This window comes from Diabrotica undecimpunctata, chromosome 5, assembly GCF_040954645.1.
Source record: "Diabrotica undecimpunctata isolate CICGRU chromosome 5, icDiaUnde3, whole genome shotgun sequence".
Lineage (NCBI taxonomy): Eukaryota > Metazoa > Arthropoda > Insecta > Coleoptera > Chrysomelidae > Diabrotica > Diabrotica undecimpunctata.
Genome location: NC_092807.1, coordinates 135,755,860 through 135,772,840, shown reverse-complemented (window position 1 = coordinate 135,772,840; position 16,981 = coordinate 135,755,860). Strand labels below are relative to the sequence as shown.

Below are 16,981 nucleotides of genomic sequence, written 5' to 3'. Positions count from 1 at the left end.
AATCTTTTTGGAACCCTTGGTTTTTAAATGGGGTGAGTTTAAAGGGCTCGAAAAAGATGGTGCTTGATCGTAAATCGATGCTTTAAACGGCTATATCTCGCCAAATATTCATTGTACAACAAATCTAAATGAAGGAAAATTTTAGTCATTAAAAAAGCTACAATTTAGTACTTTTTTTATTCTTTTCATATATTCAGTATTTTCGGGGATATTTAAAAAAAGAAGGGTAAAAAATATGAAATTGTAAATCGTTTCTCGCTTTAAGCTGTACTTTTTCTAAAACTTAGCATTTTAAATGGGTCAAACTTCTTGGACGTATTAACAATACATGTACAAAGAAAATTGCAGAAGGGTGAAGATCGTTTTTAATTATGGGGCTGGTTAGGGGGTTGTTTTCATCGATTTTTTCGTAAAAAAATTAGGTATTGACCTTATTTTCATCATAACTCACTCAATTTTTGAGCTAAAGTCTTTTTTTTATGATAGGTCTATTTATGCTATTTAAAAAAGGTTCTATGAGTTTCTTCCAAAAATGCATCATTTTCCCGATATTTGACTTTGAGTCTTTCAAATTTGGCATTTGAAGAAAACCGCTGAACATTGATAGGCTGTATTTCGGTTCCTATTATATCGCAAAAACATTTTAAAAAATGAATTGTATGTCTTTTTAAAAGCTACAAATTTGTTCTCTACAATTTTTTTGATAAAATGCACCATTTTCGAGTTATTCGCGAAAAATCGATTAAAAACGTCGATTTTTTCGTCTAAAAGTTGTTACTTTCAATCGCGAATAACTTGAAAAATATCAGTTTTACAAAAAAAATGTATAGAACATTTTTTGTTTAGAATCACTTTTTTAATCGAAACCTGTGGTTAAAACGTAAAAAAATTTTTCACCCCCGAGATGGGGTGGCATCCACCCCCAAGGCTTTGGCGCACTTTGGTTCGATATAGATTTTGATCCTTAGGCTATTAGCTACCTTCCGTTAAAATTTCAAGTCAATCCACGCAGGACGAAAAAATTGCGAGGTGAAATGCTTCATTTCCTGGACTATTAGTGACACACAATTAAGTTTCAGTAAAGGTGTGTGCACCAGAAAACCACTATCTACTTATTTATATTCAGAGATGCTTAAATGTTAATTAAGATCTTCACATCTGCTTCATAAGCAAAATAAAGTCATCACTAGGGTTCAACTGGGATTAAACAGAAACAAAAATCGAGACGATCGAGATATAAGATTCATATCAAACCTCTGTTATAATCAGCGAGCCGCAGTAAGTAAAAAATTGAAGGTGAAATATCCGAATAAGTCTAAATTATGAGGGGAGTCAGACAAGGATGTATTTTGTCACCTTTATTAATTAACACTCATTCTGAGGAAATCGTACGTGGTAATTTAATTAGCAATATTTATTACGTATGCTGATCACACCGCATTAACAGCCGATAATTCAGAAACTTTAGAACGAATAATGAATAAAATATTACGATACAGTGGAGATTAAGTACTGACCCTCCAGATCGAAAAAAAAAAATATATGTTCCTGAAAAGTAGTAAGAACAACACTACTAATGAAACCCTCATTGTAAGAGGCCAGCCATTCGAAAAAGTTGCGTACACCTATGGATAAAATCTCAGCGAACCATGAGACCCTCTTATCGTTCTACTCATCAATCGGCCGACTCGATTTACCCGTGAATTATTATGCAAACCCTCAGGCCCAATTTGGATTTTATCCTACTACCCACGAAGTGAGCACTGTCAGCCTACCGAGCCAGTAAGCTTGCTTTCCAAATATAATCAATAAAATTAAGATCGTGAAATTATTTAGACAAATGATGGGAAATATTTGAAACTTATTCAGATAATAGTTAACTATCTTGGTAAAAAATAAGACGAACGGTATTTTGACGAATTGGGATATTGTAATAAATATTACTAAAATACCATTTTCATGAAATTCTCGTTCAAGTGATAACAAATATATCTTACTATGTACACACCTGTTTTTAACAGTTACTTCTATAAATGTCAGTTTCAAATTCAAGAAATTGTATTTTTTGTTTAAATATATCAAGAATTTATTAGGAACTATTATTATACTTAAAATTTTTTGGTGTACACTTTACTTTGATATACAGCAAACTCCAAATATGGTGAAGTTTCGTCGCGCAGATTTTAAAGGACTTGTTTTGGTGGCTATTAAACACTTTGCAGTAACAAACACCTGATACGCCAGTGAATGAATGCCGGCGAAGCGTTCTCTTCAAATCAAAAGGAAAATATCCGTTTTGTGCACTTCATAAAATTGTTCTTTCTCACCAATCTCCTCTCTCTCGCTGTCCCTCTCTCTCTCTCTGCCTGTCTGTCTCTCTCTCTCTCTCTCTCTCTCTCTCTCTCTCTCTCTCTCTCTCTCTCCCTCTCTCTCTCTCTCTCTCTGTCCCTCTCTTTCTCTCTCTCTCTCTCTATCTCTTTCTCTCTATCTATCTCTCTTTCTCCCTTCCTCCCTCTCTTTATCTCCCTTTGCCAGTCCTTTCCTCCCTCTCTCTCTTTTCCTCTCTCTCTCCCTATCTCACTCTCTCTTCTCTCGCGCACGCGCTCTCTCTGTCCCTCAGTAAAGCGTGAAAATTTAAATCGATGTTCTGTCAAAAGGTTTATAGGTTAGTATTTTAAGTGTTTTCTTTCGATTATCTCAGGAACTACTCTTTAGCAAATTTGGACGATACTATCAAATTTATTCACTAATTGGAGCTTTTATTGGACATAGACTTTGACACTTATACGAATCTATAAAAATATAATATAATAAAACAAGTTTCTCACATATTTTCCACTTGATGTCCTTACTTAGATCTTCATTTTAAACGTTCCTATGATTGATTGTTTAATGACGTAAAAACTTTTCTGTCTTTCTCCCCAGTGTTCCTCAAATATTAATGATTGTAATACGGCTATGGAGACACTTGGTTTCTAGATAACAATGGACGGAAATCAGCGAGCCATGAGGCTCTCTGTCGTCGTTCTATTAATCCATTGGCCGATTCGATTCACCCGCGAATGCATTATACTACAACGTTTGAAAAATACTGAGAGTCTTGTGTTGATGATTTTTGTTTTTTCTTGCTAACCTAAACATTGTTTTAGTAATATCTCCTATTCCTCCTACTGTTTATGTTACTAAGTAAATCTTGTTGTTTTTTCGTCAGTGTATTTTATAATTTTTCACTTATTGACTTGCTTTCATTAGATAACATGAATTAAGCAAATACAGTGTTGGTATTTTTTCAATAATGCGGTAGTTTTTAAATAATATTAATAGTAAAAGTGATTAACAATCCCTTCTTTATTTTTAGTTATTGAAACAATTTCTTTAAAATTATAAAAACATGTTGCTTACTGTTTTTAGTGAATACGAACTTGAATATTTACTGCTCGAAGGTCACTGTTTCGAACAAAGCTCGGGCAGTCCTCCAAGAGGCCTGCAAATAACCCTGGGTACCGAAAGTCAACCTGTGATTGTAGATACTATTGTTATGGCTAATTTGGGCTACTTCCAACTTAAAGCTAATCCTGGTGCTTGGCTTCTAAGATTACGGCAAGGTAGAAGTGCTGACATATATGACATTGTTAGGTAAGTTGTTCTTTTGGTGTATTATTTTTTATATATTGGTTATTTGTATATTTTGGTTTTAGTCACGAAGGAAGCGATACTCCAGAGAATTCGACTGACATCAAAGTACTGATCAGTTCTTTAAGATCGCATATCGTTAAATTAAGAGTTCAAAAGAAGCCAGATAAAGCAAATGTAGATTTATTATCAGACGATGATAATAATAACGGTATCTGGAGTTCCATAGCTAGGTGAGTTTTTGCTAGTCATGTGTTTTGCTATCTTAATATTATTATTTATCGATATAAGTTTAGTACTCTGGATGGATTTTAGTTTTTCTTGATCTAATATAATGTTTTAGTTAAAGTGGTTTAGTTAATCGTTATACTGTGAAAATTAAAAATGATTCTCCAGTAAATACTGACATAGAAATCGCAAACAGATATTACGAAAATTATATATGTGTAATAACTATTGGCAAAAAATGTATTCTTTCCAAAGATCACTACTTTTATTTACCACATTTTTAATACCACGATTGAAAAAAATCGTGGGTAGAAGTTCCGAAACTTTGAATAGGAGCAAGACGATACTTTATATCTTCCATCTGGAAACCACCTCTGCAATGTGCGTAGAACGCACCATCAAACGAACAGCAAGGCTAGCCTCCGAAAGATTTGGCAATGCTTGATGATCCGAAGTTTTATGTACATATGAGCTCTTTCATCAGTCATACCAGTGGATTCATGTTTCACCTCTCGCTGTGTTGAATCCTTGAATTACTGTGCTTAAATCACGTCAAGTTCGCCTTCAAGAATGTGTTACCATGGCCAACAGCCTATCGTGCTCCTGAAGATACTGTTTATAATTGTAGCGAAATATTTGAGATTTGTTGAAAATCACATATTGACATACTTAATAGAACCGAGGATAAAATTAATAGGTCGATAGTAATCAACAATTCTAAACTTTAAAAAATGCTATGACACGTCACATTTGAACAGCTGTTACGACTGAGTTGAAACATCTCCAAGAAATTTTAGACATCTTTATCAAGCAGTAGTACCATCGTCAGTGAATAGGACGAGTCACGCCATCTCTTATCGAGAGACAAAATTTATTTAATAATCTTACATTTATTTTTACCACTGATTGCGAAATTCAAAACAAAATGCGTACGTTTTATAAAAAACTTACTTTAAATAAACAACTAAAATTTAATTTTAGCTCTTTCAAAGGCAGCGAGGACGAGAATGACGAAAAATTAAATATATTCTCTTTGGCTTCTGGTCACTTATATGAAAGGTTCCTGAGAATTATGATGCTCTCAGTGTTAAAACACACAAAGAGACCTGTTAAATTTTGGTTCTTAAAGAATTATCTCTCTCCACAAGTTAAGGTAAGATCAATTTCGTTCAACTACTAAGAATTAATGAGGTGAGTATGAGGCTATACACGCATTTGTTGTAGAAACTGAATAATACTAGTGAGGTTTTTGGATAATTGGATTTTTTGTGGTTGATTTCAGTTTTTAAGGCTAGATCATACTATGAATATTCGGTAATACGAATTTGACTTTCATTATCCAACATTAGTAGTAAATTATTTCAAATTTTTGCTCGTGATAGGATTTTTATTTTACCTATGTAGCCCATTATATGTATATGTCGCAGCCAGATGGTTAACAGAGTGAATCTGTGAAATCATTACATATGTAAGATAATGAGTAAGAGAGAGACAGAACATATATTTTCTCTCTCTTCCTCTCTCGAATATAAAAATGTTCCTTTTGTATATATAATTTAATATTATATATATATAATAAAATATTTATTAATATTATTATTTATGTGATATGTTTTGTATTATTTATTAAATGTTCATAATTATATTAGTCTTTTGTATTTCAAAATAATAATCTCAATAAATCACTGTATGATTCAGAACTGTCAATTTTGAAATACGTTTGTGTCAGGTCCTCGGTAGTATAGTAGTCAGTATCCCCGCCTGTCACGCGGGAGACCGGGGTTCGATTCCCAGTCGGGGAGGACTATTTTATTAATATTATTACATGGTAAATGTATAATGGTAAAACATATATGCGTCAGTAGAAAAGTTATGTATATTATTGTCATTTTTAAATACTTATGAATATTGAATTTTAATTTGTATTGTATTACTATATTAATAACAAAATAAACAATGAATTTTACTGCAGAGTATGTGTAAAAACATTTTTGCATTCAACTCCTTTCATACATATATGAAAATAAAAATATACATTTTCATCAAAATATTGATTCCATCCTTCATTTACTTATTACAGGTCAAAAGTTGTTTATTAATTGGTAGTAAGTTGTTATTAATTCTGTTTCTCTTTCTGCTATGTCTTACCTATAGCATTACATATGTAATGATTGTGCAGATTGACTCCCAAATAAATTTGTAACGGCGAATACGTGTATAGAAGTGTAACTTCCACCGGCAGTCCCACTGGACTGCCACACCCGTTTTTTTTTTTGTTGAAATTTTATGCAATTAAAAAGTTCAACGACATGGCTGATTGAAAAGCAGCCATACCATTCACGTAATTTGTTTCTTGGCCACCGCGCCGCTAGTAGTACCCGTTAATAGTCGTTTGATTGAACCAATTTGTGTCACATGTCAGAATCCTACCACTAGCGCCCCTAGCTGTAAGTCTTGCAATAATCCTGTTCATGTCACATGTGGATTGTCTGTAGGAAAGTTTTGGTTCCATAGTACTGTGATTTAGATGCAAAACGGAAGAAAACATACTATTTCAGAGAAATGAGGCCCACAAAAGTTTAAAACGTGCAGCTGAAAGAAACGGTTGAGAACACAGCAAAAAAACTGACACCTCTACTTACTGGCCGTAGTGTGCTGATAAGGTCACATAGTGTCCTAAAAATTCAACTTTTAATTAAAAATAAGATATTATTTGGTACTTTCCAAATAATATCTTTGAAACTATAATTTTCGTTTAGATTTTTTGGAGGTAGTAGGTGTGAAAATAAAAAATAGTTCTATAAAACTGAAACAAAAAAGATAAAATTAGTATAAAATTTGTTCTATAAAAATGAAATCAATTAAAAAATAATTCCAACACTACTGTTTAAATTAAAAATAACTCCAAAGAATTAGAAATTCTAAACCAAATTCTTAGGTAAATAAATGTTCAAACAGACCACAAAATTGTAACAAACAGTAACCAAATCTATTACACAAAGCAGTTCTCATGGCGTTGAGTTCATCTGCCGATATGCTTTGGCTAAGTTGGATTATCTTTTCCTTCAGTTCCTCCATGTTGGTGGCTCGCTCGAACTCATGCCTGTACAATTTTGTTTTTAGCATCCCCCAAAAATAAAAATCTAGAGGAGCTAATTCGTATGACCGAGGGGGCCATTTTATTGTACCGTCTATACTAATGACACGTTCAGCAAAAATTAACGCTAAATTGTTTCTAACGGCTTTTGCATTATGTGCAGGACAGCCGTCTTGTTGAAACCAAATTTCGTTAAGTCAATTTGAAGACGTTGAAGTGCAGGAATAATTTGATTTTGCAGTAATTGGAGGTATTTGACTGTGTTTAAATTTCCTTCAATGAAAAAATGACCAATAATATAGTCTCCAAAAATTCTAGTCCAAACATTCAATTTTTGTGGATACTGCGTACGTACAGACACACTCAAATGTTTATTCTCCTGAGACCAATAACTTACAACGGATGGATTATGTTTTTTGTGAATTGTGAAGGAGGACTCATCTGTAAACAAAATATTTTTTTTTAAATTATTGTTTGCATGACATCTGTCTCTCCATCATAATTTCACAAAATTGCATTTGTTTAAATTTATTATCAGGAAATATTTCTTGAGTTGTCTGCACTTTATAACAATGGTAGTTGTTTCTTTTCAAAATATTCCTCACTGTTTTTGCATTAAAATCAACTTCATCGGCGTCAAATTTGTTTACTTGAACACGGCGTCGCTTCAGCCAATGCACAAACTTGAATTTCTCCAATTTCTCGTTCTTGAAAAAATTTCTTTTCGCGAGGTTGATCTGATGGGCAACATTTTTTACATCTGCCATTAGTACAGCCAAACTTTTCAAATTGATGAATAATGACTAATACAGTTTTTTCTATAGGTATTGGCCTATTTTCAAAAGCCATAATAAATAAATTGATAGTTTCTTGTACTGAATTGCCCCCAAAGTGCCATTTTATTATTTGTACCCGTTCTTCTTTTGTATAAACAGTCGGCATATTTATTTCTTATCTTCACACTTACAAAGTTACCTCCAAAAAAAAAACACATAGCATAGCATAGCTGTCGGCCTGTCTCGTCTCGCCGAATGGCGATGTTGCCAAAATTATCTTGTTTTATTCAAAACTGGGTTACAATTTCGTCAAATAAAAATGTGAATCTGTAAATTTTTCATGAATTTAAAAAATTTTGTACCAGTATTTGTGTCAATTAATGTTTCATTTTTAATATCATCATCCAGTTTTGAATGGCAATGTAACCGCACCACTGATCGCCAATTTTTTAAATCAATTCAATGTTTTAATTCAAATATGTAATAAGTCAACCCTGCCGTTATTTCTTACGTATAAACTGGATCGGAAATAATCGTTTAGCGTTCCTTATGGGCGTGTATAAAAATATATGATTGTTTTCTTTGTCTATTTGCTGAAAATATGATTTTATATCTGTGTTAGATATCCTGTTAAATTCTACCATACCGACCATAAACTTTTACGTATACTGTATAGTTCTGAGACGAACTATTTTTATAACACTATAGTTTTCTTCAATCTGTACATGTCAACTCTTTATTTAAAAAAAATTAATGGGAAATCCCAATAGTTGGCTGTATACCATAGTTTAAAAACTTATACAGAAGTAAACTCTTCATTCGAATGTGCTTTTGATTGTATTTTTTTTTTTTTTTTCTGATTAGTCAATCTTTGCTCCTATTGTGAATGAATTTAAGATCGCTACATTTAATATTACCAATATCGATGTGATACAATGACGTATCGAATAGCTCTACAGAGTTATTGAACGTAACGAAAGTCGTTGCCAAACGTCTATCCTGCAACTTGTTTCAATATGAATACTACTATAGACAGATAAGCAGAATATATATGCATATCATCGAATTAATTGGAGCTAATATTTGTAGGATTTCCTTCCATATATGGCGAAAGAATATGGCTTTGAATATGAATTAGTACAATACAAATGGCCTAGATGGTTACACCAACAAACTGAAAAACAGAGAATTATTTGGGGTTACAAAATATTGTTCTTGGATGTATTGTTTCCTCTAGACGTAAAGAAAATTATTTTTGTCGATGCAGATCAGGTAAATATACTTTAGTTTATGTTTTTTTATTTTCGTAACATTATTGGTTTATTATAAAGATGGATGATTTGACTACATTCGATTTATTTTACTTTTTATTGTAAATGTTTTTAGGTTGTTAGAGCCGACCTTAAAGAACTCCAGGAATTAGATTTAGGTGGAGCGCCATATGGCTACACGCCGTTCTGTGAATCTAGAAAAGAAATGGATGGGTTCAGGTTTTGGAAGCATGGTTATTGGAGAAACCATCTACAGGGTAGAAGGTAATAAAACGTTGAAATTCTCACTAAATAAATCATCAGATTCAAACATTTTTATATATTAATTTATGAGAATTATTTTAATCCTCATCTAAAAATAATTTAAAAATGATAAAAGTTATCATACATGGAAACGCTGTTTATAATTTCCTTCGAATATACTAAACTTGACATGTTTTTAAAATATTTGAATGTTTATAAAATATGATTTTTATTCGTCTACTAATACTACAGAAAGCTTACGCTGACGCTCTTCCTATAACAGATCATACATTATTTATTGCGTTTGATATTTTTATTACGTATAATAAAGGCAGAGAATATAGAAACTAAAGTTTGGGAGTATATAAGATTATGTTTGATATACATGCCCAGAAGTATTCATAGGTCTGACAGAAGACGTTTCAAAGACGGATAACTGAACATAAAGTTGCGTTTTGTTAAAGAAAATACAATGAGAAAAAGTAGCTTACAATTTTAGCAATTACCACGCTTGAAAATAGTGAAGTATATTATGTAGAGATTAAAAGCAGTGTTTTATTTTGTTATATTACATTGCTCATCAAAAAAATTTAACTTTTTCTATACTTCTTGAGCCAAATTTTGCTAATTTTGGATTGAGACAAATGAATATGATAAGTAAATTATTTATAAGATTCCATTTGAATTGAATTCAATGGGGCCATGTTCCAAGAGGAGAACGTTTTAAAGGCTACTATGATTAAAGAGAATAATGTATTGGCTTCGTTTGATCCCCGTCTTTTAGCTTGTCGGTTGTAAGTGATTTTCGAGGCATCTTTACATATAAACCGTAGGTTAGATTAAACGACATTGGTCCTTTTTTGATTACTGAAATGTCCTGATGGAATCTTTCCCCTTTTGTTGTTAGAGTGTTTTCAGTAATACTTTCACGAAAGTAGAATAGTTATCATCTCTGTTGTTGACTAAAAGTGCACGAATGGGAATGAAGTTCCTTAAGTACTTCCAAGCTTCTTTTTCTTAGCAAGTCTCTTATTTATTAAAATGACTGCTCCTCTTGGTTCATTTCTTTGACATAATTTTTCATAAAACCCAGTTTAATATCCAAGCACGGAAGTAAAATATATTTTGGGTATATATAATATATATATTCTTTTCGTAGGGTTAAGGTTTCTTACAGGCCAGTCTGCTTGTGTATAATGTGTTGTCCTATCTCTACTGTCACACATGCATAAAAAACAACAGCATTTTATGTAGCCTGACGGCAAGAGAACAGCAATAATTTTCATATCACTACAGATTTTCTATTTGTGTTCATTATATTGATTGAATCGACAAGTGCTTTCAAGTTTATATATGTTTCTTTCATGTGGGTTGCATAACCAACAAATAGAAGGGAAATGGTTTTCATTGTATAGTAATCATCATCATAAGTGGCTCGACAATCCGTTGTGGACCTTGTCCTCCTCACAAAGAAGTCGCCACTCCTGTCGATTCCTAGCAACTTCCCTCCATCTTCTGACCCTTAGAATCTGTAGGTCTTCTTACACCTCATCATCTCCTTCGTGGTTGTCCTCTACTTCTTGTGCCCTCTGGTTTTGAAAATGTTATCTCTTCGTATATTCGTGATCTGACATCCTACCAATTTGTCTAGCCCATCTAAGTCTCTGCACTTTAACGAATTTCACAATATTTGGATCTGTGTATAACTGATATAGTTCAAAGTTGTATCTTCGACGCCATGCCCATTTTCATTTACGGCCCCAAAAATATTTCTAAGAATTTTTCTTTCAAAATACCAAGAAGTCTTTCATCATTTTGAGATAAGGTCCACGTGTCAGCCCCATATATCAAAACCGGTCTTATTAAGGTATGGAATATATTGAGCTTTACTGCACGTTTAATATTTTTATTTTTTAAATGTTTCTGGAGACCGTAAACAGTTATATTTTCTATTGCTATGCGTCTTTTTATTTCGCCCTTGTCGAAACCCTTGTGTTTGTTGGGTTTACTAGAGATCCAAGATATGTGAATTCTTTGACTTGCTTAAAGGTATGGTTGTTAATTTAAATTCTCTGTTGGATATTTCGGGGGTTTTTAGAAATAACATATATTTGTTTTTTTATTCCTCGTTTACTACAAGTCCTAATTCATTTGCAGCATCCGCAAGCCTTGTAAAACACTGCACCATGTCTCTCTCTCATACTTCTGCCCACTATAACTATATCATCAGCGAATGGGAGTATTTGCGTCGATCTATTAAAAATAGTTCCATTCATTCTAATATTTAATTGTCTGATTACCTTTTCCAAGGCAATATTAAAGAGGAGACACGCCAGCGCGTCCCCCTGTCTTAGACCATTATTAACGTCAAGGAACTTAGAGTTCCCTCCTTCAATTCTAACGCATGAGCTTACGTTTTGCATTGTTAGTTGGGTCAACTTAACTAACTTAGGTGGGATCCCAAAGTCTGTTATTGCATTATATAATGCAGTTCTTTTCACACTGTCATAGGCTGCTTTGAAGTCGACGAAGAGATAGTGATTAACTATGTTATATTCTAGTAACTTTTCTATAATCTGCCTATGTGCTTGAATTTGATGTACAACAATATCCTTTGTAAAATTTTCAAACAATACTAAGTTTAGAGGAGTCTATGAATAGCCTCCATTCATTAGGTTTATGTTCAATTTTTAGACATTTTTTCAAATCATTAACTTTACAACAACGGCAACTTGAACGAGTACCAATCCCAATTTTTAATGGAGAATTTTTTAGTATTTTTTTGCAGCTTTAATGCAGCTTTTTAGTATTAACAAACACACATTTCAGGTACCATATATCTGCCTTATATGTTGTCGATTTAAAGAGGTTCCGTAGGATAGCAGCTGGTGATAGGCTTAGAGGTCAATACCAAGCTTTAAGTCAAGATCCTAACAGTCTTTCAAATTTGGATCAGGATTTACCCAATAACATGATCCATCAGGTAGCGATTAAGTCATTGCCTCAAGAATGGTTGTGGTGTGAAACTTGGTGTGATGATGCGTCCAAAGAGAAAGCGAAAACTATAGATTTGGTAAGTATAATACACAGTTTTTCGTAAAACTTTTTGTTTTTTATCCATCCCTCACTCGGTGGGTAGAAGGGAATTAAGTTTATATATATTATATATATATATATATATATATATATATATATATATATATATATATATATATATATATATATATATATATTTATATTTATATATATATATATATATATATATATATATATATATATATATTTATATTTTTATATATATATATATATATATATATATATATATATATATATATATATATATATATTCCGAAAGGTTTCCACGGTTAGTACAACACTGATTACTAATCAAAGCATTAGTAATGCTTCTCAAAACTACAAAAAATGTTAAATCTCCAATTTATACACTAAAACTAAGCATCCTTTGACTCTAAATAAAATTTCAAGTGTTGTGTATGAAATACAAAAATCAAAAGCTTGTGCATTCACAGATCATGTAATCGATCTTAAGCATGCTTTTAGTTTCTCTGAAGCAATCGTTGTACAGAAGCAAAGGAATGCATAAACGTTTATTTTTGGAAATGACACACAATCAAAAAAATAAAAAGTGTATTAACAAGAAATCAAACATTGAAAAATTAAGTAAAATCTCCTGGTACATATTATCCTTTCAAAAATATTAAACACATGTGCAATTTGTATTCATGATAAGTAATGTGAGTGATCTATCAGTTTCCTCTGACAACATAACCTTAATATCTGTTCAGAAAGCATGTACAGGAACAATGGTAACTTATAATAATAAAAGTACTTTGAGGCTGAAGTGCAACCAAAATGATGCAAAGATTGTATGAGAATAATATATGAAGTAACAAGAAGTCGAGAGACCTCTCTTGATAGCAAATTAAGTGAACCGCAAATCCAAAGCCTCTTACTAGAGGCTGTTGAACGACGCTAGAAGTAACCTTTTACTCCGTTGTGCATCTACGGTTTACACTTGAAAGACACTATCTTTTTTGCTCTTTACGTAGAGAAAAGACGCTTAAATGAAAGTAAAAGATTGCCTTTCATTTCAATTCGAATTCCACCATTGTTCTACACGTGTTTCGAGTTATTCAAATCCTCGTCAGAAACGCTTGTGGAAGTTCAAACTGAAATGATTTGCAGTCTAGTATTTGGCCATTATAATTAAAATAACAGCCTGGTAAGCTAGCAGCGGTATCTACACGAAGTAACAAAAAGTCGAGAAACCTCTCTTTGATAGCAAATTAGATGAAACGCAAATTCAAAGCCTCTTACTAGAAAGAAAATATAGTGTTTTTCAAGGGTGAACCGTAGATGCATGTTGGAGTAAAAGGCTACTTCTAGCGTCGTTCAACAGCCTCTAGTACTCAACAACTCTTTTGGAATGTATTCGACCCTGTCGCCTTGCAATTTTTTATTTTTTTTCAGTGTTTCTATAAAAACTTTTTTTGTGAGTTCATTTCCATATACCTTTCTTTATATTTTTGTCCCAATCGTATTCTGGTTGTTCTTCAGTTACGGCTTGTATTCTAGATTCGTTTGTTGTCTCATTATATTTTACTCTATTATACACTTTAGAACTATTGTGTGTTGATACCTTACTTATGTATGATCTTGTGGGCAAAAAAGTTGTTCTTTTGAATCATTGTTGCCAGATGTTTAGAAATATTTCTTCGATATTCTCTACCGTTACCTCTCCATGTATTTCTACTAATCTACTGCGTGGTGTTTTCCTTATTCTAGTATTGAAGTCGCCTTCAAATATTGCATAGGTTTTTTAAAAATTTAGAACTTTCCTAAGATCTCCTTCAAAGTATTTTTTTTCTGTTGGTCATTGTCATTAACAGCAAATACGCCCAAAACTGATATTTCTATTTCCCAAGATTTCATATATATTTCGTATTTCTGGCTTATGGGTATTAATATGCATGCTTATTCTCGTATTTTGCTATTTTTGTTTGTATTTTCGCTTCTGTTTCCAATTAACGTTATCTCGCACTACAATCTGATTAACATTGATGAATAAGAAATTTTTCTCTAACCTAAATTACTACTAAAAACTTTAAACTAAGGACAGACTTACTAGTATTTCTTGGAATCTAATAGTTTTTTACACACATATTAGCGTGAAAGAACACTGTACTCTGATTTTTACTTCACTAAATCGAAGGGCTACTTCCTCTTGAGTCGTCTAATCATATCCACGTTGTCGTGGCCTTGAAATTAACATGCTCAAGAAGTCGTGTTCGTGACTCTTGATAATTTTGCTGATGGTCTCATTAACAGTGTCCATTTCCAATGTTTTGACTTCTGCGTAAGGTTCTTCATGTTTAACTCTAAAAGCTCTATCTGAAATATATAATTCCAATATTTCTGTGTACTTTTTCGGCAAGATATTTCTTAATTTGTTATTAAGTCCCTCATGTCACACGTTGGCAAAAGCTTTCTCCACATCAAAAAAGATGGTAGATATTTCTTTTCTTCCGATGCTCTCTCTATTATGTTTGTTATTCTATGGACTTGATCTATAGTGGAGCGAGTTTCTCTAAAACATAACTGGTGTGACGGTATTATATTTTTAGCTTCTATGAGAGGTTTCAAGCTTATGAGCTGCTTTATAGTTTTGAAATTATAGAGAAAAAGAACTCGGTCTGTACGATGCTACTGTATTTGCTTGTGTTCCAGGTTTGAGCCTCATTATAACCTCAGCTATTTTCCATATCGTAGGAACATACCTTAATCTGAACGATGCGTTGGTATATTAGTTTAAGTATTGTCTTACGTAGTTGTTTTAGAATTTTTCCTGTAAATTAAACCCAGAAGCTTGTTTTTGGATTGATGTATTCTTTGATTGTACTATCAACTTCTTTTGGAGTAACTAATTTTGATTTCACCTTCGTCCTGGATGATGTTTTCCCATTCATGTATATTTTCACCCTCATTTGGCTGGAATGTTTGTTCTAGATGTTCAACAAATGTATCGGCTTTCTGTAAGTTGCTTTTCCCCCAGCTTCCATTTAAATTTCTTATTGGGGAATTATGCAAGGTTGGTCTTTTTAATCTCTTAGTGGCTCTCCAGTGAGAATAATCAGTTTTGCTCGCGTTTTTTAGTGCTCTGAGGTAGCCACCAATTGATTCATCTTTAATTTTTTTGATTTCTCTTGAAGTTGCTGTTGCATTGTTTAGTCATTTTTTATCAGATGGAGCTCTAGAGCACTGCCAGATCCTTTTGAGTTTTCTTTTTTTTTCGCAATAATAGTCTAATTTCTTTAGGGTAATTGTTACTTTTAGTTCTAAGAATTAATTCAAGTGAATTATCCCATGCAGCTTGCTGGATATTTTTATCAAAAGATTCCGTTTTTTCATCAAGTTGATCCTTAATGGCATCGGCAGGTTGATTTGTTTTTTCCAATTAAAGCTGAAAACTTTTCCAATCTGTTATCCTAGTAGTTAATTTAGGGGGAGTCTGAATAACTGTATCGCTCAATGTGAGAAGTATAGAACAGACACTGTTTTATTTGTATTCTCGGTTCCTTGTATTATTTAACATATATCATTAAGTATTCCATTCTTGTCGCAATATCCACGGTGGTATAAGTTATTGCTGGGATATATTTTTTTAATTTCCTGTTATCTTTTTTGTAGTGTAATAATCCAATGACAAAGGAAGCCAAATTAACAGCTGCGGTAAGAATCCTTCCCGAATGGAAAGGGTACGATGACGAAATCAGAAATTTACAAAAGAAAATAGACTCAGGGTTGTTAGATGCAGATCCAGCAGAAAATATTGATGTTAGTGAACAAGGTATTATAAAAAAAAAACCATTATGAAGTTTCTTTATTAATACTTTTTATTTTTAATTACAGAAAGAACTGATACTCATCAAGAATTATGATAAATAGAATAAATTATGTACATATTTTTTAAATTGATTTGTAAGTGATATTTACATTTCTTAAGTTGTATATGGGTTAAGTTAATAAATAATTAAGTCTATAGGTTGTTTTATTGCTTTATATATATATATCATCTTTCTTTTTTAGAGTATTTGCTGCATAACTTATGGTTTTAATATTTTTTTGAAACTATTTTCTTGTGGAATTTTTATATTTACTACTTTATTTTATAGGAATGAACCACAATTATGAATTGTTCTCAAAATTCAAATTCATATTTTGATAATGATTTCCGGGTGGAATCGACACATTAATTAAAGAATATTTTTAAAAATAATTGTGGTTTGATTTTGGAATGTACATCATTCTTTGCTATGTGGGGTGGAAGCGTGGAACCTAGCAAAAGCAAATACAGTATATTTCACGAAGTTGCGTATATTTTGTATTAGAAATTAAAGCTTTGACTTAAATGTCCACTGTGCTGAGAATGTTAATAGCAAATTCTTTTAATATTTGAAGCACTGTCGACGACAAGCAAAAATACCATTTTAGCTGATAATGTATTTTACAATCAAGACAGGGAGATTCCCTGAGTCCTTCACTGTTCAACCTGATTATGGATGAAATAATAAAAAAGTATGAGCTAAAAAAGGATACCAAATGGGAGAAAAACAACTTAAAATAATCTGCTATGCAGACGATGCAATACTACTCTCTCAAAATGAATACGATTTACAACGTATGCTACACCAATTTAATATAACCATCAAAAA

At 32.3% G+C, this 16,981-nt stretch overlaps 1 protein-coding gene across 3 annotated transcripts in view; it reads left to right on the top strand.

Annotated features, from left to right (window-relative positions):
- Uggt (UDP-glucose-glycoprotein glucosyltransferase) overlaps positions 1–16,308 on the top strand; it is a 56,419-nt gene extending 40,111 nt beyond the window's left edge. For all 3 annotated transcript variants that reach the window (XM_072532773.1, XM_072532775.1, XM_072532772.1), the window contains 8 exons: positions 3,412–3,636; positions 3,699–3,866; positions 4,843–5,014; positions 8,824–9,006; positions 9,121–9,269; positions 12,078–12,321; positions 15,957–16,116; positions 16,179–16,308. In XM_072532773.1, the coding sequence (XP_072388874.1) occupies positions 3,412–3,636; positions 3,699–3,866; positions 4,843–5,014; positions 8,824–9,006; positions 9,121–9,269; positions 12,078–12,321; positions 15,957–16,116; positions 16,179–16,207 (1,330 nt within the window). In that variant the 3' untranslated portion in view covers positions 16,208–16,308. The remainder of the gene's footprint in view (positions 1–3,411; positions 3,637–3,698; positions 3,867–4,842; positions 5,015–8,823; positions 9,007–9,120; positions 9,270–12,077; positions 12,322–15,956; positions 16,117–16,178) is intronic.
- Positions 16,309–16,981: the final 673 nt, after the last annotated feature.